This window comes from Helicoverpa armigera, chromosome 5 (genome assembly GCF_030705265.1).
Source record: "Helicoverpa armigera isolate CAAS_96S chromosome 5, ASM3070526v1, whole genome shotgun sequence".
NCBI classification, from domain to species: Eukaryota; Metazoa; Arthropoda; class Insecta; order Lepidoptera; family Noctuidae; genus Helicoverpa; species Helicoverpa armigera.
Window position 1 is genome coordinate 12,956,420 of NC_087124.1, and position 25,350 is coordinate 12,981,769.

The 25,350-nt window shown below is 34.8% G+C and overlaps 1 protein-coding gene across 2 annotated transcripts in view; it reads left to right on the top strand.

Moving 5' to 3' along the window:
- Positions 1-25,350, top strand: part of LOC110374638 (innexin inx1) — a 56,070-nt gene that overhangs the window by 14,494 nt on the left and 16,226 nt on the right. The window contains exons 1-4 of one of the 2 annotated variants that reach the window (XM_021332436.3): positions 5,583-5,704; positions 5,881-6,252; positions 11,247-11,354; positions 20,805-20,960. In XM_021332436.3, coding sequence (XP_021188111.1) covers positions 6,004-6,252; positions 11,247-11,354; positions 20,805-20,960 — 513 coding nt within the window. In that variant the 5' untranslated portion in view covers positions 5,583-5,704; positions 5,881-6,003. Of the gene's footprint in view, positions 1-5,582; positions 5,705-5,880; positions 6,253-11,246; positions 11,355-20,804; positions 20,961-25,350 lie in introns of those variants that run through there. The other variant, XM_021332435.3, reaches the window with a different exon arrangement.

The window sequence follows — 25,350 nt, forward strand, 5'->3', positions numbered from 1 at the left end:
TACGAAATTCGTCGGCCGCGCGCGACTGTCACGGGCCTCGACAACGGTGCCATACATTTTCATAGGTTGACTATTGTCGCGTCCACGGAATTCTACCTTTAGATCGAAGTCGAAGTGAGAGTGATGTCGAAGTGAGTTGTGATATTTTATAGAATCGACATGCTGGTCCATTGACTAGGGCAAAAGCTAAACTATTTACTAGTATTGAATCTTTATTTTAGAGTCTTGTTTCATTTCAATTTTCTTTCAATTAATTGTGTTAGGTTTTTGTTCCCTGAGAATTTTAAGATTTATGTTATTTAAAGATTTATGTTTTTTTAAGGGGGGAAGTGTATGTGTGTCATGTTCTTAAAAGGGGAGTTGTTGTGTAATGAGTTTTTAGATGAATAAATCAGTTGTTGTCAAGCACTGACGTGTATGTGTGTTATGTTCTTAAAAGGGGAGTTGTTGTGTAATGAGTTTTTATATGAATAAATCAGTTGTTGTCAAGCACTGACGTCTATTACTACAGTACTTATTCAGATCTCACTTCTTTTATAGGTGAACCATTCCCATATTATCGAACTTGGCAGCCTTTCACATTTTTGTTTTGGGTGGGATTTTTGGTTTACAAACTCTCAATTTAAATACTCAGTTGAAATAGAATATGTCTTGCTGTGATTTTAATATTACTAATCCCAGGGTTACGGGTCGGCATCACGTTTCTTGCTGGGGTGAACCATTTAATTGAAATCGGAAACCTTTCTCTTATAAATCTGTTAGATTTATATTACTTTGCACTGCAGTGGTTTATTTGAATTTTAATTGGAATTCATAAAAAGAGGTTTAATTGATTTTATGTGAACAACTTTTTATTACTTTTGTTATAGCTCTATTAACTTTTTCGATTGCAGCATTTATTTAATCCTGCAAAGAATTTTCATGCGATCCCAGCGTGAATGTTTTCAACCGTTTTGCGGTTGTTGGCTTGCCATTTTCAAATATTTAGGTGTAATTGTGTCGGTAGTTTGGCGCTATTCAGTTTAATTGGGCTGATGGCTTTATTTAAACGTAAAGTTTAAATAAAACGTAAAGTTTAAATAAAACGTAATGGAACTATTTTGAGACCTTCGCGGTAACTGGTGTGTTCACATTGACTTGTGACACTTAAAAATATTCTGCCATATTTTTAACTTAAATAAAAACCTTTTAGAAGATATTTTTGGCGAAAGTTTATGTCGCTACCCATTGCAATATTTTTCAGTAATTTGACAGTATGTGCATGAGAACAGACTGTATGAGTACTCAGAAATGTTTTTATCATAACAGCTGTTTGATACAAGTGGACTCATTGTACTGTGTGTATTACTAAGTAACATATAACAATAACATTTATATGTTTATAATCATTGAATTGTGGGGCACAAATATTAATCCAGGTTTACAGCCGTATATTTGTCAGCTAAATACTGTTTAGATACGTAAGTTTCTTTGTCTTTTCAATATTACTTTCTAGTACTTACGTATATTTGCATTCAACCTCTGAACTCGTTTCCTCGTTTGGTTAATATTCCATCTTTATGTTTATTTATTATTTGCATCTAGAAAGTGTTGCTAAGTATCCCATCACGATTGCATTTGGTGACATATTAACATCTGTGACAGATTTTAGATGCTAAATAGTATTAAACAGAATTATTTAGTTCAAGTTGACACTTTCGAAAAGTGCTAATTTTAAGTGGTGTGTTATTGTCACTTGGTCTATTTTTGATTATCGTTTCATTGCCATATTTGGTCTAACAGTGTACTGTATCTAGTACAGTAATAGATAGGTATTGAAAAAAAAAACGGATTTCTACGCACCGCTTCAGTCATTTCGACATTTATATAGATAGAATATGGCACGACTAACTGTATTCTGAGTGACAAGTTGTGGCCTATAACGGTGCTTTTTAAATCATTATTTTGAACTATAGGCATACCAGCATACCAGTTTGTATTATATAATTAAGTATGTTTTAATTTTTTAACACAGGGAATCGATTTTTTTTATGCAGTTAGATTGAAATTTTTTTTTGAAGTGAGATTTATAATATCAGAGTTCTGACATAAGTACTCTTACTTGCTTGTTCGTATGAAATGTTAGGCATATTTTAACCAAGCACTTGCATTATGTTGACAGACTTTTATCAAATCGTCTCACTAATAGCAAGAAAAAAACGTTTAATGAGATATCACATAACACCTTTCCTTAATGTGACATCCTATTAACTTGCATTCGGTATGGGTAAACAGACACATGCTACAGTTTTGTTACTACATACTAAGACGTATTTGTAATACGTAGATTATGTTTGGCTTACAAAAAAAAACATGTAAGCACTGAAAGATCGTATGGTATGGTCGAAAGACTTTATAGCCTGCCTTATGGGTAAATAAAAAAAATATGTTTGGGTTATGTCCCCGTATTTATAAGCGTTGTATGCAAAGGAGTTATTTTTATTCACGCTAAAAACTCCCCCACATATTTTTCGGTTATTCTCCTGAAAGGCACGTTCGAATTCATAAAATTCTTAGCTGCCAGCAACAGTGGTGTTCACACGCGATTCAAAGAGGTTACAACCAAAACAAGGTGGAACAATTGCCAGTTGTGAAATACTCGCTATTTGCTTAGCTGTGACCTGCGTACCGTCTTCAGGGTAACGCACTGTTACGTCACTAGTTGGAATTCGAATATGGAATTTTTCGAATGCCATTCAAAATTTGAGCGGTTGTCCCAAAATTAAAGATGGCGTATCTTGTGTTTTTTCTTGGCAATACCCATTCAATAGGTTAAGTAAGACAGAATAAAATAGCTTGCTGCAGAACAATTTGAAAATATTAAGACATTTGTTAGGGTAAAAGTTCGTGTTTATTTTCTATGAGAAATATTAAGTTATGACAAGGGAAGGAAGCGGAACGCAGGGGTGCCAAATGTCAAATGAAGGGACTATATGCTATGTGAGATTTTGTTCGAAGATTCGCCCTCACACAAAGCTTTCCTTATAACTTGTTAATAACATCAGCTAGAAATCAAAATATTTACCTAATTCTAATATAGTGAATACTTATATTATTATGTTCTTTTCTAACTCTGCGGGGTTTTTTCTTGGAACAAACATGATCTTTAAAGTTTATGTGCAATCTAGTTTTATAGCTAAAATCCACGTAACCAGTTACCTACTATAAAATTTGGCATTAAGCTTATCACAATAGGAGCCAATAAAGCTACTGTAACATTGGTTTATAATTTAATTTTCCTTGCATAATGCTGCATAATGCTCTCATTAGCCGTTTATGCATGCAAAGCGAATTAATCGTAATCTTAACGAGGTATAGTTATGCTTCGCGATAAGAGAGGTCAGTGAACTTTCCTTGTAGAATAAACAGCCTCTGTTGTTACCGCCTTGGAAATACATTGCGCGGGCGCAAACATTGCATCTTATTATATAGTGCTACAGATTAACCCGCGTACCGTGAACTACTGCCCGTACTGAGATAAAATATAGACTATGTTACTGATCTTACTAAGAATGTAGCTTTCCAACAGTGAAAGAATTTTTTAAATCGGTTCGGTCGGAGTTTTTAGGGTAAACAAACAACCAAAAAAAATTATTCTCTTTATTAAATTAGTACAGATTTCGTAATGCCCTCATGTAATTGCAATATATAGCTTTATTTATACCTAAGTATCTCAATAGAACTGCAGTATCGATAGGAAATTATGTCATAGTACGGCCTAAGCTTATGTCTACATACACAACGTAGCTGTTGTCAGGTTACTGCCAATTTAGATTAACATCTGAATTATTGCCATTCCCCTTTTGCCACGCCCCCTATTTTGACGTAGCTGGTGGGGCAATCGACGTAAGGTTCTACGTCATAGCAACATTGAAATGATATTGATATCCTCTACTTATGCTCCTGTTTGAAGTATCAAAGATATCATCAGGTTGAATCTTTAAATTATAAATATCGGATTGGTGGACAACAGATGCACACAGACGTCTAGTACTTAATATTATCTATACTAATATTGTAAAGCTGAAGAGTTTGTTTGTTTGAACGCGCTAATCTCAAGAACTACTGGACCGATTTGAAAAATTCGTTCAGTGTTTGATAGCCCATTTATCGGGTTCGTCCGTGGTTCCTACGGGATGAGGGTGAAACCGCTGACAGAAGCTAGTACCATTATAAAGTTTCCGAAAAAAAAATGACGTAGAAATGCGGATTGATTGAAGCCGAGTTCTGTGAACGAATGCAATTTAGGCTGATGATAATGAATAACGATAATATAAAAGCCAGAATCTTTTATTACATAGTCTTTAGTTGATTTACAGATTTTAAGATTATACAATAATAGTGAGGTCCTTAACCTTCCTACAGCTTCCTTTTACGAAGTTGTTTTGCTTAAGTTATATGCATAATATTATCTGACTTGGTGGTCGACCTGCACTATTAAACGAAACAGTAGTAGGTATCAGGTTTTAGTAAATTAATGAGGAATTTGAACCATGTTAATAGGAATATTTAATTATACTAGATGCGATCTTAAGAACCACTTACTTAATAAACCTTGCTTTGGATCTTCGGATGCCAAATAAAAGTAAAAATAACTGATTATATTATTTATGGGCTGTCCCACGTCTGTCTTGAACATTAGAATAAAATGAAATTTACATTGTATCTAATCAAATAACATGTATGTGATAAAATAACAATACTGAATAATAATTCTTTAAAATATGACATGATTTGGCAAATTTTAGATAACTGAACAGGTTGAAGAAAACATGCTTGATATTTTACAATGCGCAGTAGATTTAATAATAAATATTAATAAACAAATTTTTTGTTTAATCTGACATCAGCCAAATATAATTTATATTGGTTTAGTCGGTTTTACTCCCAAACTCACTAGTTGCATCCATGCTTTAAATTGCGCCTGCAAATGCATATTATCTGCCTACTCACCTGCATCCAAACGTCACAGCTTCCCGTGGCGTGTGCTCACTATATCATCACGCATCAGTATTACGTGAATATCCTGTGTTATTAATACTTATTTACTACTACTATTAGTGTACATATGTACACGCAATATCACAGTTAGCGCAAGAGTTGCGTGAAGTGATATGTTATTTTTACTGCATTTATAGTGACAACTCATTATATTATAGTAAAGTTGCTTCAAATAATCTCAATATTTTTATATTTTCATTTCATATTTTTCAATTAGGTATAGATGATGGATGGATGGATTGGCTAAGTCGCAAAATCATTAAACATATGTAACCAACTTCATTTACCTTACCTAGAGCAACATTAATTAATAAGCTACTTATGTCGTGAATGTGGGACATTTAACATTTATCATTTTGAATATATTTATTTATTTACGTGACTGACATTTTATGGTTTATGGTCCTTAAAAGTGTAAATTGTATTAAAAAAAATACGTAATGTGACCGCAGGTAACCGTCATTTGCCAATTAATATGATAACAATTGTCCCAAGCGTTATTCTGTCCCATATTTTGGTTAGGTATACTAAGACAAATAGGTTTTAAATACTGACAGCATTTCGTATCGGGTCCCGCTATATAAATTTTGATTTTCCTCTTTCATATTTAGTTGTGAATAAGCATTCATATGTAAATAACGTGCATATATTGTGGGTTTGTGAGGTAAATTAGAGTATATAATTATATTTTATCGAAATATACCTTAGAACTGTCTCTCGTATTCGATTTTTTATCATTTTCCCTGAGTCCTATTATTGATTAGATAGTTCCTATTAACTTCAGTATGCAGTGTTTATAAAAAATCGTGGTTATATTAACCAATGTTTCTTTTGTTTCAGATGACAGCGCACAGACAATAAACGCGGTACACAGACCACGTATCAATTACAAAAAGACTGATTTTACGTAGTATCACACATTCCTATCCATGTATAGATAACAAGAAGCCGAAATAAGGCAAAATGTTTAAGCTACTCGGAGGGTTGCGGGTGTACTTCAAAACCCAGCCGATAAAGACTGACAATGCGGTGTTCAGGCTGCATAATGTGTTCACGACGGTTCTGCTGCTTACCTGTTCCATGATCATCACAGCTACCCAGTATGTTGGGCAGCCTATCCAGTGCATCGTCAGTGGTTTGCCCACAAATGTGGTTAATACCTTCTGTTGGATTACTTCGACGTTCACAATGCCTGATGCCTTTGCTAGAGAGGTGAGTTATTGTTTTGCATTCAATAATCTGTCACTGCCGTAATTAATTGTATTGTGTCATACACGGAAAGTAACTGCTATTACTGTAAGTGCTAGCATCTATTATTTTCTACTTCGGAAGTATTTTAATGTTTGGGCCTGTAAGAAGCATTCCACTTTAAAAAACCTAGATAAGTAAGTTTTGAAAGTAAAGAGAAAAGGAACAAACAAAAAAAAACAAAACACAATCTATAATTTCGTAGCTCTGTGGCGCATTAACCCTTCAGCAGCTCAGACACGGTCTGGCACTTGAAGTCAAGAGCGCTCGGTCTAATTGGTACCCTTTCTTTTTAAGTGCCCTAACCGCAGTGCAACGGTACTCAGTGACATTTATCATAGACAGGTCCCCTCACGAAACGCATACGCTTTTATGGGTTATTAAAAGCTATATGTATGGTCTCCAAAACCTGTCGTGTATTTTTATTGCTGTTGAAAATTCATGAGCATTGAACGCCATCTTTTTGATAAAGGTTATCAGATTCTTTAGTATTGTTATTTTGGTAGCTATCTCTTTAAGATCTTGATGGATCTTAAAGATTAATTCTGTCCATCTTAAAATTTCAATCTATCAAATTTCTAGAAGAAATTAATCAGTCCTTATGAAATTACGAAAGCGTGAGGACCTTTAAATACTTTTATACAATTAACAATAATAACATGCCTCGATCGCAGTCTTTCTATCCGTGGTGAATATTCGTCTATCCGGAATAGCCCTAATTTGAAACTGATCAGTAACATGACTACCCAAGCCGATGTCATAATACAAATGCCCTGAATTAATTACAATGGTAACATTTGTAACACAATATTAGCATCCAGCCAGCACCTCCGCGAATTAGGAGCTTCCGATTTCTTCTTCTTGTAAGGATTGGAATTATCATTTGTTTTGTTATTTTAATGGCAACACCTGTGTCTGAAGTTTATGCAATCTGAATTGATTGGACTGGTTACTCAAGACCAGTTTGGTATGGTAGAATTGCGTTAGAGTCAAACCTTCCTCCCAACATGACTTTGATTCCTTCCTATCACAACATGCCCATGCCATGACAACTGGTTTCCATGCAGCTTTTCTGTATGGAAGAATCTAGGTAGGAAAGCCTTTCCTTCTAACTAAAGCGACGTCAGTTTCTGCCTTATAAAGTAGTCGGTTCAAATTAAACATAAAACAACGAGTGTCAACAATTTATTGATGATAGGTACATCAAAACTTTATATGTTACCATAGCTTCTAGCTTCGTTACTAAAGTCATAACATCTGAGTATTCACAAGTACTCATGTTATTTATAACTCCCAAACAATTAACTAATATTGTATTGTTTGTAAAGCGAACTACACAATGTAAGGTAAATCACATGGTTATGGGTCAAGCACATTTAGTTAAAGGTAACTAAATTATGCGTAGGAACATTTATGATTTGTGATTCTTTAGACCAATATTTGGTTAGAATTTTGATTGAAACATATGAAGATAATCTTTAGCTGTATTCTAACTAGAATACGTACATTTAGAGTTAAACACTTTTGGTAGTGTTTTTGGGTTCAAAAATCAGTATGAAGATTAATGGTAGTACGCACATAAAAATGTGTGGCAACCGTCTGGTCAACTTTCGGCTGTCTGTTTAGACCGTAATGTACCGTCCTCTTAGGTATAGGGTTCCCTTTTGACATGTCTTCCAAAACGAAAGATAAACTAATTATCTGAGAATTTTGGCCTTGTTTATCTGTTATTTGTTTTGACTATATTTCAGTCATCGTCTTTCATTTGAGTACTATTAAAATCCGCTACTACATCTTCATTGCACAAATCACCGTCTATTAGTCGGGTAGGTGCTGTCAATTGCGCGTGCGCAGATCTCCGTAACTGCTCGCTTCCTCTCTTGTAGCGTGAGTGCGTTAGGGTTGTACATGTACTGAATTTTTAGTACGATTGTATTATGTAATTTGATTGTGAAAAATAATAAGTAATGGTGCATTTGGTGCGTCTATAATTTTTTTGACTGTTGGTTTCTTTTTTTTTCCACAATAATTTGGGTGTTTTTTAAACGCAAAAATAATCACATTTACAATTTGTATCATTTATGAAGGTACTTATCCCCTGATTTTATAAACAATAAGTAGTGTTATTGCAGACACGTTTTTTTACCTATCATTCATCTCTGCACTATATATGCTACAGAGATGCTACTCTTCACTTACTTTAAGTACCTTTTGCAAATAATAGGGCCTAATTCAATTCATTGAACATTGTGCTAGGTCATTAGCCTACCTAACAATTGTATGTACTACGGGTCAATGAAGTGTTACCCTCGATCGAGATTGGCATCCCGGCTATGTGTGATGATGACTAATTTCTTTAATTGAAGGGTCAATTGAAAACCAGTTGTAGAGGTCATTGTATTGACACATCGAATAAAAGAACCTTGATGATTAAGTAATATTACATAAGTAACTGTAAATAACTTGGTAAACAGGTTGTTGTTTTTGTAATCAGCATTTTATTTTACCTGCAGTCGACATTTATGTTCTCCAGTATTGGCCGCATGTGTATAAGATAAACGAAACATAAATCTGAATGTTTGTTTTGAGTATTTTTAAATTCGGAGTAGGTAATTAATGGCTTTGAACATTATTGTTTTATTGTTATTTGATTTTTGTTAATTGCTCATACTTAAGAATGTTCTGTACATGCTCCGGCATCCTCAAAAACTATGAGATCTATTCCAGTTTTTATCCCTACCCAAGTAAATTATAATCAGCTAAGGTACCATACAATAATAGAATCACTAGTTAATTCACCTGTCAGTAGTTTCACCTGAAAAACGATGGGTACTACTTCCGAAAAAACATTGCCTATCTCCGTATTCAGTTTACCACTTATCTCATAACCATTTTTTATCTTAATCGATTCATTTAAGTTCAGTAATGATCTAGATAAATATACCCAGTTTTAATACAGGACAGCCCTATATATGTCGTTACAGAGATTCGCAATTCGCACAGCTACCAAATGGGCGTGTATTGGTTAAGGTCAGCGTCCACTTGTCTCGCTCCTATTGTTACGTCTCAGTAATAAATTGGATCTGCGTAGTAGGCTGAATTGGGTTATTTTAGGCTTATAAAACTTGCATTGTTTTGTTAGCCTTGTTTGGAGCGTTTGGCCTAGTCAAATTGTAACTTCACGCAAAATATTTATCAGTCTACAGGGAAAGGCAGATTTATCGGTGTTTTCTTTCACTGTTAGACACTATTTCCGGCAGCCGGATAAAAAGTAGCCTTAATGAACTTCAGGCTCTAAGCGATCTGCATATAGATCTATGTGACGGACAGACAGAAATACTTTCATACCTATGGCTAAGATGACTTAGGTGAGGAATAAGAATAAATTTCGAACAATATTTCTGTACCGAATGCCTTAGCATTAATACACAAGACAAATGTTTGATGCTGGTGGTATATATATAGTTATGGTAACGAAATAGTATATTTATTACACCTTCAGAATCTGCTTAAATGTGAAAACCAAATCATCTCACGTGGCTAAATTTCATATTTACGATATTGCCACTCGTAAACTTTACGAAACAGTTTTGAAATGAAAATCACCGTTAAATAATGTATGAAGGCAATAGAACCTGAATGTTTCAGCATAACCGTAAATATTTCAACAGTTTTCAGAAATAAATCGTCTATGTTTAGTACCTTATATATTAAAATTAACTACTTATAACCCTCCTTAGAAGGTCCCAACTCATAGATATTTATTAATTCTACACATGAAGGCCCATTTTCGCAAATAAAACGATGGCAATCGATCAACTGAATTGACTTTCTAAACAACCTACTTATATGAAATTTTCATGATTTCTTCATCAATTTGAAATTCACATGAAAATCCTTCGAAATAACTTCATTGCTTATTTATTGCGTATCATGATAATAGCAATGTTTATGTATCAAGATATCTTATTTGAATTAGGAAGTGATACTGTGGGTATATATTTGATTTAATCACTATAAACTGCCTTGAGCTAACGGTAACTTAAGTAATTCAACGTATTAAGCGAGTTTTCGATTACACGGGTGTCATCGCCATTATTTTTCTTAGAATGCCTACCACTCATAAAATGAGGCGTGACTTTTTAAAATATTTTTCTTCCTAGCCTTAGTCCCGTCTCGTGACTGGGACCGCTTTCTGCAACCTCTTTTTAGGGTTCCGTAGCCAAAATGGCAAAAACGGAACCCTTATAGTTTCGTCATGTCCGTCTGTCCGTCTGTCCGTCTGTCCGTCTGTCACAGCCGATTTACTCGGAAACTATAAGTACTACAGTGATGAAATTTGATGGGAATATGTGTTGTATGAACCGCTACAAAAATATGACACTAAATAGTAAAAAAAAGAATTGGGGGTGGGGCCCCCCATACATGTAACTGAGGGATGAAATTTTTTTTTTCGATGTACATACCCGTGTGGGGTATCAATGGAAAGGTCTTTTAAAATGATATAAAGTTTTCTAAAAAACATTTTTCTTAAAGTGAACGGTTTTTGAGATATCAGCTCTCAAAGTCGTAAAAAGTATGTCCCCCCCCCCTCTATTTTTATAACTACGGGGTATAAAATTCTAAAAAAAATAGAGGTGATGCATGCTAATTAACTCTTTCAACGATTTTTGGTTTGATCAAAGTATCTCTTATAGTTTTTGAGATAGGTTGATTTAACTGTAATTTACGGAACCCTTCGTGCACGAGTCCGACTCGCACTTGGCCGGTTTTTTTCCACTTGGTCATATCCTGTACATCTTTCTTCGAGTTCGCAGCGTTCCATATCTTACCTTACGACACATCTACTGTAGTTTCCAGATACTGACAGTGAGCAGAACTTATCGTTCACAAAAACCACTTCTATAATAGCCTAAGTAAAGGGTGTTTCTTATTTACGTGTGTGTTGTTGTCCACAGGTCGGCAAAGAAGTGGCGCATCCAGGTATAGCGAACGAGTACGACAGTTCACAAGAAAAGAAGTACTACACGTACTACCAGTGGGTGTGCTTCGTGCTGTTCTTCCAGGTGAGATCTTAGAAACTTTATTACCTATCCTACCTTTAATACTATGTACTTGCCCAGATTATGACCGTTAGAAAGTTTCTGTGGCTACGGACACACAAGGGTTAAAGATGGACTTTGGACACTGGAAGGAGCGATGATTTTATAAGAAAAACTATATTCTGCTCCCGGTATTTCGAGCATTTGCATAAAGAGCCTTGAGTCTTTCTCGATAAGAAGGCTATCTAACACCAAAATAATTTGTCAAAATGGACCAGTAGTTCCTAAGATTAGCTAGTTAAAACATTATACTTTTAATTGTCAAGTATTTTATTCATTTTAATAAGACATGTATTGTGTTTGTTGAGTGGAGGTTGGCAGGTCAATGGGTACAAATACAAATAACTGTTATTACATCGTATTGTGGCATTGTTAGTGGTAATTACTTTATTAAATCTGTCGCAACTACACAGCTGTAAGATTCATATTGGGGAATTATAATTCGATTTACACTAAGCTTTTGTTATGATTAATTTGTTAAAATATGAGTACTATTGATTGAGTTATTTGAAGTATACTTGCCAAAGCCAGAACAGTAACGCCGTCCATATAAGTCCCACTTTTATTGGTTGTAAGGAAACCCTGGAAAGAATTCTGTATAGTAATCAGTGTTAGAAGAACTTTATATATATCAAGAGTAAACAAAGCTAAAATCTAAATTGAAACTGCTTCACAATACAGGAGGATCTCAGTAGTGGCGTCACATTAAGATAAAAATCAAATAATTAAAACAAAAGGAAGTGTTCGCACAGTTGCACACGTGCTGGCAATTGCTTCGAACCTTGATAATGTAAACATTATCTCACTAGGCTGTGATGTCATGTGACGTCATATTTTTACTTCACATATACTTAGTTCAATTTATTCTTTATTGCACACATAAACACATTTTGACACAAAGATAACAGAGAGAATATGTACAACGGCGAGCTTAACCCAGTGTTGGGTTCTCTTGCAGCCAACCTTAGAGCGAAAGAGTGACTTACATGAATTGGATGGTACACAACTGTGACACTAGGGCTTGTGAGGCGATTAAAACCTGCAGCTCACTCCATAAGAAGTAAAAAAAATGTGGTCGAAGTTATTTTGATAGTAGGTAATGTTATGTTATAAATCAATTAGAGAGAATTCGATTCTAACTTAAATTGAGTATTTGATCATAAACCAGATACTTCTTGAGTCCACGGTGCCGTAGAAATTATCGATATCTTCAGTATGCGTCAGTTTAATTAATTACAAACAGTACATCGTTATCCACGTGCAGTAAATTGACCTTTATCTCATATTTATCCAACGTGGATTACTCATAGAGTTGTAAGTCTAAGCATTAACTAAGCAAGTATTACTCACGGCATAGAAATAAAATGTATTCCTTTTATATTTATTTTTATGAGTAAACTTTCTATTTGCGCGGTCGACACTTTATTTCTTTCTTTATTGTAAATGAGATTGACAACGTATCTAGAAAATTCTGTTTTCTATCGATTTATTAGTTTGAGAATATATCTGTGATTTCAAAAAATCGCACAGGCTGTATGAAATGAAATGAAATGAAATGAAATCGTTTATTTTGCAAGTTGGACATTACATCACTTTTACACGTCATTTTAAGAATGCTGAGGTCGGCATTTCCTAACTGACTGATCCCTGAGAAGAAACGCCGAAACAAACTCAAGGGTCATAGTCTCTTTTAAAGTCCAAACATGTTATAAATCAAGTAATATCATGTGTGAGTGTCACCATGTACGCGGTCTGGAATGGCCTTTTGAGGAAAGAGCCACATCAGGCTGGAGCTGACCAGTCCCAACAGACGGCACGCATGCATCAGTCGTCGTGTAGCTCAAACCATATCTTAGGGAGCTCAACGACCTGTCACACGACGATACCAGATCTGCAGAACATTTGCGTAGGCCATTCAAAAATACTCAAACCCGCCAGACAGTATTTATGTTATAAGAATGTATAATGTTGCTCGCATACACGATACTCACATTCACAATAATATTAATAAAAAAAAAAATAATATAAAAAAAATACAATTATAATATATAAATGTCAATAAACAATGTCATTAATAAAATGTTATCTGATGATAATATATATTTAAATGTCAAAAGTAACAATACACAGGCATTTGAAAAAAGATATCACTCACTAAGCGAGCAGCTCATTCCCAAGCTTTTTTATCATTTAAATAATCAGATATTTTGTAATATCCTTTTTTCAAAAGTTTGGATTTTATATGATTTTTAAATTTCTTGATAGGCAAATCACGAACCGCTTTGGGAAGTTTATTGTAAAAGCGTATACATTGACCCATGAACGAGTTGCTTACTCTGTGGAGGCGAGTAGCATGTACAGCAAGATTATGTTTATTCCTAGTATTTATGCTATGAACATCAGACATTTGAACAAAGTCTGATATGTTTTTATGAACGTACATTAAATTTTCAAAAATGTATTGAGAGGCAACAGTCAGAATATTCATTTCTTTGAATTTCTCTCTGAGAGAAACTTTTGGACCCAGATTATAAATGGCTCGAATAGCTCTTTTCTGTAAAATAAATATAGTCTCAACATCCGCACAGTTTCCCCAAAGGAGGATCCCATATGTCATTGAACTATGAAAGTAGCTAAAATAAACTATTCTGTGTCCACATCGGTGATTAGACGGATCTTTTTAATAGCATAGGCGGCGGAACTAAGTTTTCCTGACAGTTTAACAATATGTGGGCCCCATTGGAGTTTGGAATCAACGGTCAAACCAAGAAATACCGTTGACTCAACAGGCTTCAACTCTACTCCATTTAGTTGTACATTAGTTTGTAACTGCCTTACGTTGGGCGTTGAGAATTTAATTAACTTCGTTTTAGACTCATTTAAAAGAAGATTATTGACATTAAACCAATGAACAACCTTAGAGAGTGCATTGTTAACTTCGTCAAAATTGTCGAGTTGGCGCTTGATTTTAAAAACGAGTGAAGTATCATCAGCAAACAACACAATCTTGTGATTATCCCTTATGTGATAAGGAAGATCATTAATATAAATAAGGAACAAAAAAGGGCCTAGAATTGAACCCTGTGGAACCCCCATGGTGACCGTAGATCCAGAAGACCTCTTACCGTTGACATCTACCTTCTGAATTCTATTATGCAAATAAGAAGTCAGAAGGTCAAGAGCCTTATTTTTGATACCATAGTGGTGAAGTTTCCTGATGAGTATATCATGGTGCACGCAATCAAAAGCCTTGGACAAGTCGCAGAAAATACCGAGCGCATCCTGCGAATCCTCCCAGGCCTCGAATATATTTTTAAGCAATTCCACGCCCGCATCCGTAGTAGAACGACCCTTGGTAAATCCAAATTGTTTAGTGTGCAACAAATTGTTTCTATTAAAATGGCTCAACAATTGACGTAATATTAACTTCTCAAAATTTTACTCAAAGTGGGTAAAATTGAAATTGGCCGAAAATTTGATGGATCGGTTGTACTACCAGATTTAAACAATGGAATTACTTTACTAAGTTTCATTAAGTCAGGAAAACACCTGATGCAACACAAGAGTTAAACACGGTTGCTAAATAAGGTGAAATTATTTCAATTATCGATGAGATTATCTGAACTGACAATCCCCAAAGGTCAGCAGTCTTTTTTACATCGAGATCTTTATACGCTTGAATAATATCCTTAGAGCTAACAACTGAGAATTCAAAACCTTTGTCACATTCCGCAACACAATTTTTTAATATTGTAAAAGCCGAACTGGAAGACGACATAAGAGTTCTGGTTGTTAAAATAGGGATATTGGTGAAAAATTTTCAAACTCAGATGCTACCCCAAGTCCGACTTAACGTCTACATTGTTTATTTTAAGTGGAAGTCTCGATTCCGTACAGTGGATCGGCCTATTTCTGAATTGATTATATTCCACGTAGTTTTATTTTATTACCAGAAGCTTTTATTTTATGTTTTATGTGTATTGATTTAGCGGAGGTGCAGGCTCTTTTAAATATTTTTGAATAGTTTTTAACATACTGTTTAAATGTTTCATCTTGATTGAATGATCTTTCATAGTATAATTCAAATAACTTCTGTCTACTTTTGTAAATACCCGGCGTTGCCCAATCACTAAATGTTACCTGATCACAAACAGATATGGACTTAGTAGTAAAACTTTTTAAATTCACAATTAATTGAGTTGAATAAAAGGGTGTAAGCTTGATCAGGATTATCATGATAGGGCAATTCAGGCAGTTTTTCAATCAAGTTATTTTTAAAAAGTTCCAACCTATGTTTGTTTACAGGAATAAAACTTACATTTTTTCTCTGAGCTCTGATAGTTTTCATGGGAAAGGTAACTAATTGACCAGAGTGATCAGATTCTAATACATTTAAAATATGTTTGTTTAAAGGTTTTAAGTTAGTAAAAATGTTATCTATACATGTAGCACTAGTGCTAGTTATTCTAGTCGGCTCGAGAAATGTACTGTACAGGTTGTATGATTGAAACAGAGTTATAAAATTATTAACAATAGCAGTATTTTCCAGTATATTAATATTAAAGTCTCCACAGACGACAACTGTTTTATTATTGTTAGAAATTTTGAATAATACATCTTCCAGATGCTTCTCAAAAATTGTATATGTTGCACATGGGGGCCTGTATACACTCATTACAATGAACTGCTCAAGCTCAACGCATGATATCTCAATTACTCGCTCAACAGAAAGGTTCACAATATCCTTCCGTTCTTTGAATTTAATAGTATTGCGAAGAATTATTAGAGAACCACCACGTATTATATTTACTCTGCTGTACGAGCTGCCTACACAATGGTTCTTGAAGCTAAACATGAACTGATGCTCTTTAAGCCAATGCTCAGTTAAACATAAAATATCTATATTATTACAGTTCATGAACAACTCCAATTCCAATTCTTTACCAATCAAACCTTGAATATTTTGATGGAATATATTCAGATTGTGTTTGTTTCTAGTATTTATACTCAAAGGGTTTGATGGATTAGAAGTAACAACATTATTTGTGGTATTTATATTTGAACATATAATTGCATTTATGTCACAATTCAAAATAATTGATTGACTGCTAGAGATTGGCTCTATTGTCTGGTGGTGGAGTTTAAATCACTTGGAACTAATTCCAAGTTCTGTGAAAAAAATAAACTAGACTGCTCAATAGGAGCAGTATCGTTAGCCAAGCATTTGGCTTTGTTCAAAATACAATAAAATAGCGATTTTGCTATTTGTCCTTTATAAAAATTACAAATATAATAATTATCATTTGTCATAAAATAATTATTACTAATGAGTACATTAGAGTCAATAAAATTGAATTTTTCATTATAAAATGTCATAGTTTGCAATTTAAGATTGCATTTATGTCTATGGTTATTTTCTGTCTGCGACAAGCCCTTGCCATAGGGAAAAGCATATAAAACTATTTTATTTACATTTAATTGCGATAAACACTCAAAGTATTTAATTACTGTTTTAACAGTGGCATTTCCTCTTCTCCCAATTAGTACAACTAAAGTAGTAGTTGGACAGTAACTACTGCTTAATATTTTGTCTAATATTTGTTCATAAGTAGCTTCAGGCATGCAATAGTTTATTACCTGGTCACCTAAATATTGATGTAATTTGTGACACATGTTTTGTCCAATTTCATCACTAAACATTACTATTTTGTTACAATTATTATTTTCATTTTGTATTAATTTTATTGTTTTTTGTGTGTCGAAGGAAGTACTTTTTTTACAACCATCTAATTTAATACAATGAGAAGATTGATGAGAATCATCTAACCCTGAACAGCCTGGCAGATCTTGTTCACAACCTGGTGTTCGATTGTTTGTCAATGAATTAAACATTTTCTCATTTTCACTACACAGATCCACCAAGCCGTTCATTGCCAGTATGTACTCACCCATTTCTCTTTGTGAGGTTTGATATTTGCATGTAACTGCCATCAATGATTCTTGTAAATGGAGAATCCTTGACTGCAGATCCTGTATATCAACCTCATATTCTTTTCTACTATTGTTGAAATTTAATTGTAATTTTTTACAACTGTTAAAAGTTTTGTGGTTTTTGGTGAAATTATTTTTGTTACTTTTTATTAATTTTTGAGTCCTTTTAATAAATTTATTTATTTTGACATATTTCTTTACTTTGTTTTTGCTGCCAATGATTTGCTTTACCTGAGATATTGATGCAAAACTATTGTCAGTAGTCAGGTCAATGGTTACAATTTGAGAACTATTATTCAAGAGTGAGTCAGCAGACCGCACCGGAGTGGTACCAACCAGTTCCTCAAACAGTGCATTGGTTTGCTCTGTCTGAAGTTTCTGGCTGGTACTTTCCATCCTGATAATAGTATCCTGGGCTTCACTCAACCTACACTTCAGTTCAGCGTTGTGTTTGAGAGTTGTGTCAAACTCATCGCTGCACCGGTCAAACTGGTCAACAATGTGTTGGAGCTTATCCCGTTCTTCTGTGATGTTAACTAATTGACAATGTAGTTCTGCCATCTCACTCTTGAGTTTACTATTATTGTTTAAAATTTGAAGTACTTCCTTCTCATTGTCATCCTGTTCCTCTGTAGATCCCCACACAAATCCTTATATTTCTTAAGTTCCACTAATGTTTGTTGAAGTTTAGCTTCCTCCAAACGTGCAGTGGCTTTCCTGGTCATTATTCTTTCCATTTTGTACAGAAAAAACAATAACTCAGGTGGATGTTTACGAAAGTATTTTAGTTTGTGTGAGAAACTATTTTCTATGCACTATTATGATGAAAATTATTTTCTCCAGTAATCACTGATGAAGAATAGGAGTTCTCAGTAATAAATAAAGTTGAAAAAGATAGTACTTACAGGATTTCACGATGACAATGCACTTTAATTCAAAACTTTCAAAGATCGTTACCAAGTTTCGAACTTTGACAGGTCGAGATTTGGTTATTTATAATTACACAGTAAAAACACAATTATATCACAAAATTTACCGTCCCAGCAATAAGATTTTGTTATTATTGCGAATTAATATTATAAGTTATATAAATAACACTAAAATTATATTTAAATTAAATTAATTAATTGGGAGAAGTTTTGTTGACGTCTTGTCAACAGGGTTGCCACAGACAGTATCCTATTCTGAAAATTAAGCCTAACCGCGCAAGAGTGAATATTTTATTAGGAAATCCATTTCAATATTCGTACCTTTTTTCTAGGATCTTCCATGTATCATTTTGAATTACATACTAAAAAAAAGTTAAAGTTAAATAAAACCGTAAATTCCGACACAATTTCTGACCCACCATGACAGAGTAAGAATCTCAATTAGCAGTTGAACCGGTGCAAGGCCTACGACCGTATATGGCCTACTGCCAGTAAACTGTATTGAGTCGTACACTACTTACCCAAATATGGCCACCTGCGCCGACGCCGACCAAATGTATCTAATAGCTTAATCACGAGGTGTCAATGAAATGTACAGTTAAAGTCTGTTTCCAATTTATCAAAAACTCATGCTCGCGGTTGTACATGTGTCCTGAGGGAACTACCTTGACATATTTGTACATATTTCTTTTTTAACTAACAAACATACATCTTACACTACAGGCTTAGCTTATTGCACTAATCTTGATACTTAATGATGGTGTGATGCATAACCTATAGGTATTACTGTGAGGGTCATCGAAATCCGTTCAATGTTTTTACGTGAATGAGAAACATCCTTATAAAATAAACTTCACGTTTATAAAATCAACGTACTGTGATTTCATGATGCCTTAGGTCACCTAGGGCCGTCCAATCTCTTTCGGACAATCCCGCAGTCGTTCAAGTTTATCGTAATTAAATAAATCAGTCCAATTTATTATGACAATAAAGGAAAACAGCTAATTACTGCTATTGGTGATGAAATGATGAACAAGGTGACAGAAATCAAGTTTGAAGGTGGTCGCTATATAATTGTTGCTATTTTCCTATTGTTTCTATAGGAAATGACGATTCTGTCCGTCAAAAGAATTAATCATAAATCACGAATTGAAAAGAATGATGATGATGCCTAATTGAAAACATGATTGGTGTCATCACTCAACCCTCATAGATAAGATTCTAACAACAGTCTTACGTGTAAGAATCAGATATTCTTCTTCTTGCCTATAAAATGGTACCATACCGTAATTAATATAGGCTTACCTTTCCAAAATATCATAGTTTTATAGATAGGAAAAATAGGATGATAGTAGATCCTCTTGAAGCAGCTACATACAATAACATCTTCCAAGCCTATACTTATCGCGTAGACAGAATCTTTGTTCTAACAATTGTTTTATAAACATTTAGCTGAGTTTATTGTAAGTTGTAGTAATAACAGCGGCGTGGCTAACTTGTTTAGTTCGAAGATCGTCTGTGTAACTGTTCTAAGCAGGTGTGACAATGAAGACTGCAGATGGCGTCTTGAATGTGGTCCATTGTACAGAGGAATTACAAGAGATCCTCTCTGTACACTTCATTATTTTAGTGCTCACTTTAAATGCTCGTTTGAGGTTTATCTTTAGACCTTTGAAATAGCTGGAATGTTGATAAGACTCAGACTTATGTCGATGACTGCGCATTCTACAATATCCTCAGTTGACATAGAGGTTTTCTAGTAAACTTTGAAACTGCCCGGTGCCCAGCCAATCCTCTGCATTAAAAATATGTTCAGCCTGAAATAAGCCTCCAATGATGGTATCTAAGTAGGTATTGTATTTAATATTTTCCGTATTACTCATACATTATTGTACAAAAATAAGACCATACATTCAGTCAACATCACCGGAACAACTGACTTTTTGATTGAAACTGCAATTCTTCTCACCTATATACCGTGACAGCATCATTCACACTGCCGAGCTGACCTGCATATCCGTGGGAACGCCAATATTCTCGTCAGAATCAGAATATAAAACAAATGACGAGATGTGATAATTGACACTCAATTGTTTGAAATATTTGCAGACATGTCTGTTAGAATCGTGATCAGCTAATGTATAGGCTGTTGCTCTTTCGGTCTAGTTGTTGCGCTAATAGTGACAATGACATGCCTTTGTTTTGATACATACACCAATGTACGGACAGTCCTACCGTGTCAGTGAGTCATGGGATGCAAAATTGTGTTGCTTATAATGTAGTATGCAAAAGTGTATCTTCGAGATATAACTGCTGAATGGGTTTTTCTCAAATATGGCAAAAGATGAACCATATTTTCTGAATTACATGAAACTGTAGACATGAATTCGCCATTTTTTCTTGTAAGTTTTACGTTAAAAGCTTTTGGATAAAATCTCTTGTGTATCTGTGATACCAATCCTCAACACAAATTAAAACCTATATTCTCTTTCAGGCCATAATGTGCTACACACCCAAGTTCCTATGGGATGCCTTCGAGGGAGGTCTTCTGAGGACCCTCGTGATGGGGCTCAACATTGGCATCTGTCACCCTGATGAGAAGGAGAAGAAGAAAGATGTCCTCATCGAATACCTCATCAGGCATGAAAGGGTATGTTGCTAATTTTTTTTAATATTTAGTGGAACAAGATTGTTTCTATGTTATTCAAATATTGGAAAGAGATAGCTATTGTCATTCCTTATTACTCTGTAGTTTTATCTTGCTCTTTAAAATAATTGATTCTTTAAAATAAAGCGGTAAAAATCAGATTCTGAAAGTGGGGTCTCAAAGGCCTAAGTAGCACCGTCAAAATGATCTCAGGATTGCAAAATGCCAAGCAGTTGGTAATCCAAATCCTTTTGTGACCTTCATCAGACCTCTACTGGTTCAATAACCGTGAATGTTTTACTTAGATTAAATATAGATTGCGCAATAATCGCTTACGCAGGATCAAAGTACAGGAATATACATATATTCAAGGGTATAGTCTACCATTTTATAACAAAAACTATATCAATTTATGTGTGACTGCGTACAAAATATTTCATTGGTCTTTCCTTTGCGTAATATAAAGTTAGTGGTTTAGGGAAATTAGTCACACACTGACTCATTGCCCCAAAGTTAAGTGCCGAGTCACTGCGTAACTGTAAAGTTTGAAAAACCGTATTTTTGCCGAAGAAACTGTGCCTAGTGAAACATAGGAGGTCAATTTTAATTGTGTAGTTGTTTTCATAGTAAGATAGGTGCAAAATGCTTCAGCTGAGCGTGGACCGTTGTTGCAACTGGGTCATTCTACAATGTCTGGTTTGACATCAGCTTTATTCTGATCAATGAACATAATATGAACATTTCAAGGACTTATCAAAAACTTGCAGTTCCTATTTAATATTCGTAACCAACGGCTTCTGTCCGCCTCTGGGAACTGAACCTTGTTCCTGTCGAATCGTGTCCTGTATACACAATGCATTCCCGGCCCGCCTGTAATTGGCATTCGATGGGCGAACGCTGCGCGTGAGTCGCTGGGGACTTTCTTGTGGCCGTATTGTTGAAGTCCACGGAATTGGACTTAATAACTTCTAAGAGTTTCTAAACAGTACAAATGACACTAGAGTTTCTTCAGTAAACCAACTGACATATCACAAGTTTTATTGACTTAAAGCTTCATTGAAGCAAATTCTTTAAACTCGTTCGGAATGTCTGTATTTTGACTGTCTATATTGAATTCAGTCTATTTTTGTTAAAAAAAAATTGAAAAAATCTGCCCTAGAATTTATACGGGCAAATAAAATGCATCAAGTAAATCAAGCGTACATATTTCTTATGGACAACAAACAGCACTAAATTAGCCATTCTAAAAGCGTCTGTCATCGTGCAATATTTTTACCACACATGAATGACTCGCGGCTTTTTATCAAGTTTTTACACTACGAGGAAAGACAACTTAACATGATACATAACAAACTTTATACAAAAGCCTGTGCACCTGTTAAGATTACTCACGTTTCTCTACCTTTAATTCTGACGAAATAAATTGCAACTCATCATCATCGGCCTAGCCTTTTCTCAACTATTTTAGGGTCGGCTTCCAGGATAACTGTATGCAGCTGAGTACGAGGGTTTTACATGGAGTGCCTATCTGACCCCTTCAACCCGGACTCACCTTACCCGGGCTACCAATACCCCTTGTTAAGACTGCTTGTCAGACTAAAGTTTCTACTACTTTTAACTCTGACGATATAAATTGCATCCCATCTTCTCATTAGCCAAATTCCAAAATCCCTATAGCAGTATCACCCAACACTTTTCCAACATCCATTTGCTGAATGGGACTCTGAGCAATGATTCACGCAGTCTAGACGCCCAATTTAATTAGCCTTTGCATCGTATCAGTCTGCTTTTTTGGGCGACATGTTTTATTCATTATAGGGGATATGCTAATGAACTTGACCTAGATCTTAGAACATATGTTTACATGTACTGTTAACGGTTACCATGTTTTTATTTCCTCGTGCCTTAGTTAGACCTGTGACTTCTTTGTCGAATTTTGCTAATTTGTGTAAACGTGCTTTATTTCCTAGGTTGCTAAGTTTGGTTTTCTTTACGAAGTTCTGGACAGATTTGTGTCTGAAATACGTGACTGTGCCAAAAAATCCTGACTCCTTCTTTCTGATATTGCAAGAATTTCACAACAATTACATCAGATGCTTACCATTAAATTTTTTTCTCCTCAAGTTCACTAAGGGCTTCAAAATTTAATTTGTCAGCCTTATCTATTGTGTGCGTCGTGTCGCTTTCTCGCTTGCAATAGACCGTGACTTGGCTTGAGATCGTGACAGTCGATCAGGCCAGCGACAAACCGATTCAACCAATTTTTTCTACGCGGTCATTGCCCATACCTCGTTCATTGCTCGTTCTTACGCAATAACTTAACTGTCGTCTGTACATCGACGCTTATCTTCTAAGCGTTTGTTTGTGAGTAAATGCTAGCCAGTATTGGATGGTGTAGAGATTTTTTGCGTTAAATACCTTCTCCGAAGTTACTTTTCCGGTTTGTAGCGTACTTAGTTGTTGTAGATGTGGTCCTATTCTATTTCAATTATGATTATTATGAAGCTTGGAAGCTTATGTAGTAAAACTATAAATGGTAAACTAAACCCAAATCATATGATTTTGTATGTAATCGGTTTTCGACGCAGGATAATAATTTGAATTCTCTTTTTTAATAAAAATGTGTATGATTTCATTTCGTAATTAGACCCAATAAATTAATTCAACTGTGTGGTTTTGAAACTAGCTAGGCTTTTATTGATAACATTTCCTGTTACTTATAATTTGTTCTGACTAATAAGTTTAAATGGAAATTATAAGTTGAAAGGCTTCGAGGCCGTTTTCGGAGAAATAATTGACACCGAAAAAATTCACTGGAGCCTATAACGTATAGTAATCGGTCGGTTTCGAAGAAATTTAATGGAAGGAGGAAAAACCAGGTTGCAAAAAATGATCTTCCTACTTAATTGATTGATAAGAGCAATGCCTCGAGGATCAAAAAGCTGTCCTGGTTCCAACACTTCTATACTAGTTTTTACAGAACTCTGGTGATTGTTTGTTCATGTTTTTGAAATTATTGAAACAGCAATCGTATCTTATTATGTAATACCTTATTGTGTATTTCTACGTGGTTAGAATGATACATGCCGATGGATGTCGAGGCAACCTTGACTCCTCTTCTTTTTGCCCTGTTCCCAACTCTGATTTTCTTTTCCACCTGATTCAACCATACATTTGGTCATGCTTCTTTTGTAACCAAATTCTATTATCAAAAGCACACCAGTACTATAAAATCCCCATTACAAAATAAACCCATACAAGTGTCAGTGTAGGTGTCAAGTGCGACCGCTTCCTGTCATCTGGCGGATGTCTCGGCTACCGCAGGTGTGGGCTGTATGCCGATTGTTCACCTAGAAGTGAGGTTTTATGTACTTTTGGCATAATGTAGCCTGGCCAGTGTCAATATGGTTGTCTTGTGATTTTGTTTAGTGTTGCTGAATTATGTTGTCCTTTATTTAATTGTTTTTGGAATTTGTAAGGGTTATTGTTGGTTTTCAATTCGGTTTATTTTCGTGCCATTTAATTTTTATGTCCACACGCCCGATTCATGGCTAGGAGACGTTTATGAAAGCATAGGGGACAAGATTTGCAATTCGTGCTATAATTTCTTAAGTGTAGGTGTGGGTACTATTTCCTGACTAAAATAGTGTCGCCTAAGTTAACCTCGAAGTCATTATCAATACAAATTAAAGTAATTTAAATTATATCACGTTATCAATTTTATTTCCCGGAAGCGTTTTATTAGTTCAAATTAAAATGCATTGCACTTAAAAGTATGACCAGTTTATTACTTTAGTACAATTTAAAACAGGTACCTATATATTTTATTGTTCCGTTTCTCGTCGACTCAGGGAGGAAAATCCAAGTTGCAAAACTATATTTGTACATGAAACTTTAAGTTACATCATACAATTATGAATCATAAAAGGATTATTGTAATTCAGAGAAATAACAGTTTTAATACCTATTTTGTTTTTGTCAAAATATGTTTCTCCTGAGTTGTGGCACGTAGGCAGATTATTTTAGGTTAGTGACCGAGTATAGAGGTGTAATTCTCACGTATGTATAAAATTCGTACGTTTTTAATGGTTTAAAAAATCACACCTTTTTATTCTTAGCGCGGAATCGTGATTCAGATAGTCTGTAGGATTGTGCAAAAGAGTTATCACGGCCTTACTGCTCAAAGGGCTGCAAAAGGAACGTGATGGGTTTTAGTCAGTAAAAGTCTACCCCTCCCGCTGCGGTTGCAGCGTATTTAGCGTATTTAGCGGTATTTTAACAAACAAGGATATAAGAGTCAAATCCTAGCAAAAGAAGTTGCCTGGAAAATTCTCTGAACTGAATACGGAATTACGAAATCAAAAGCGGATTATCGGTATTGTGTGATAATATT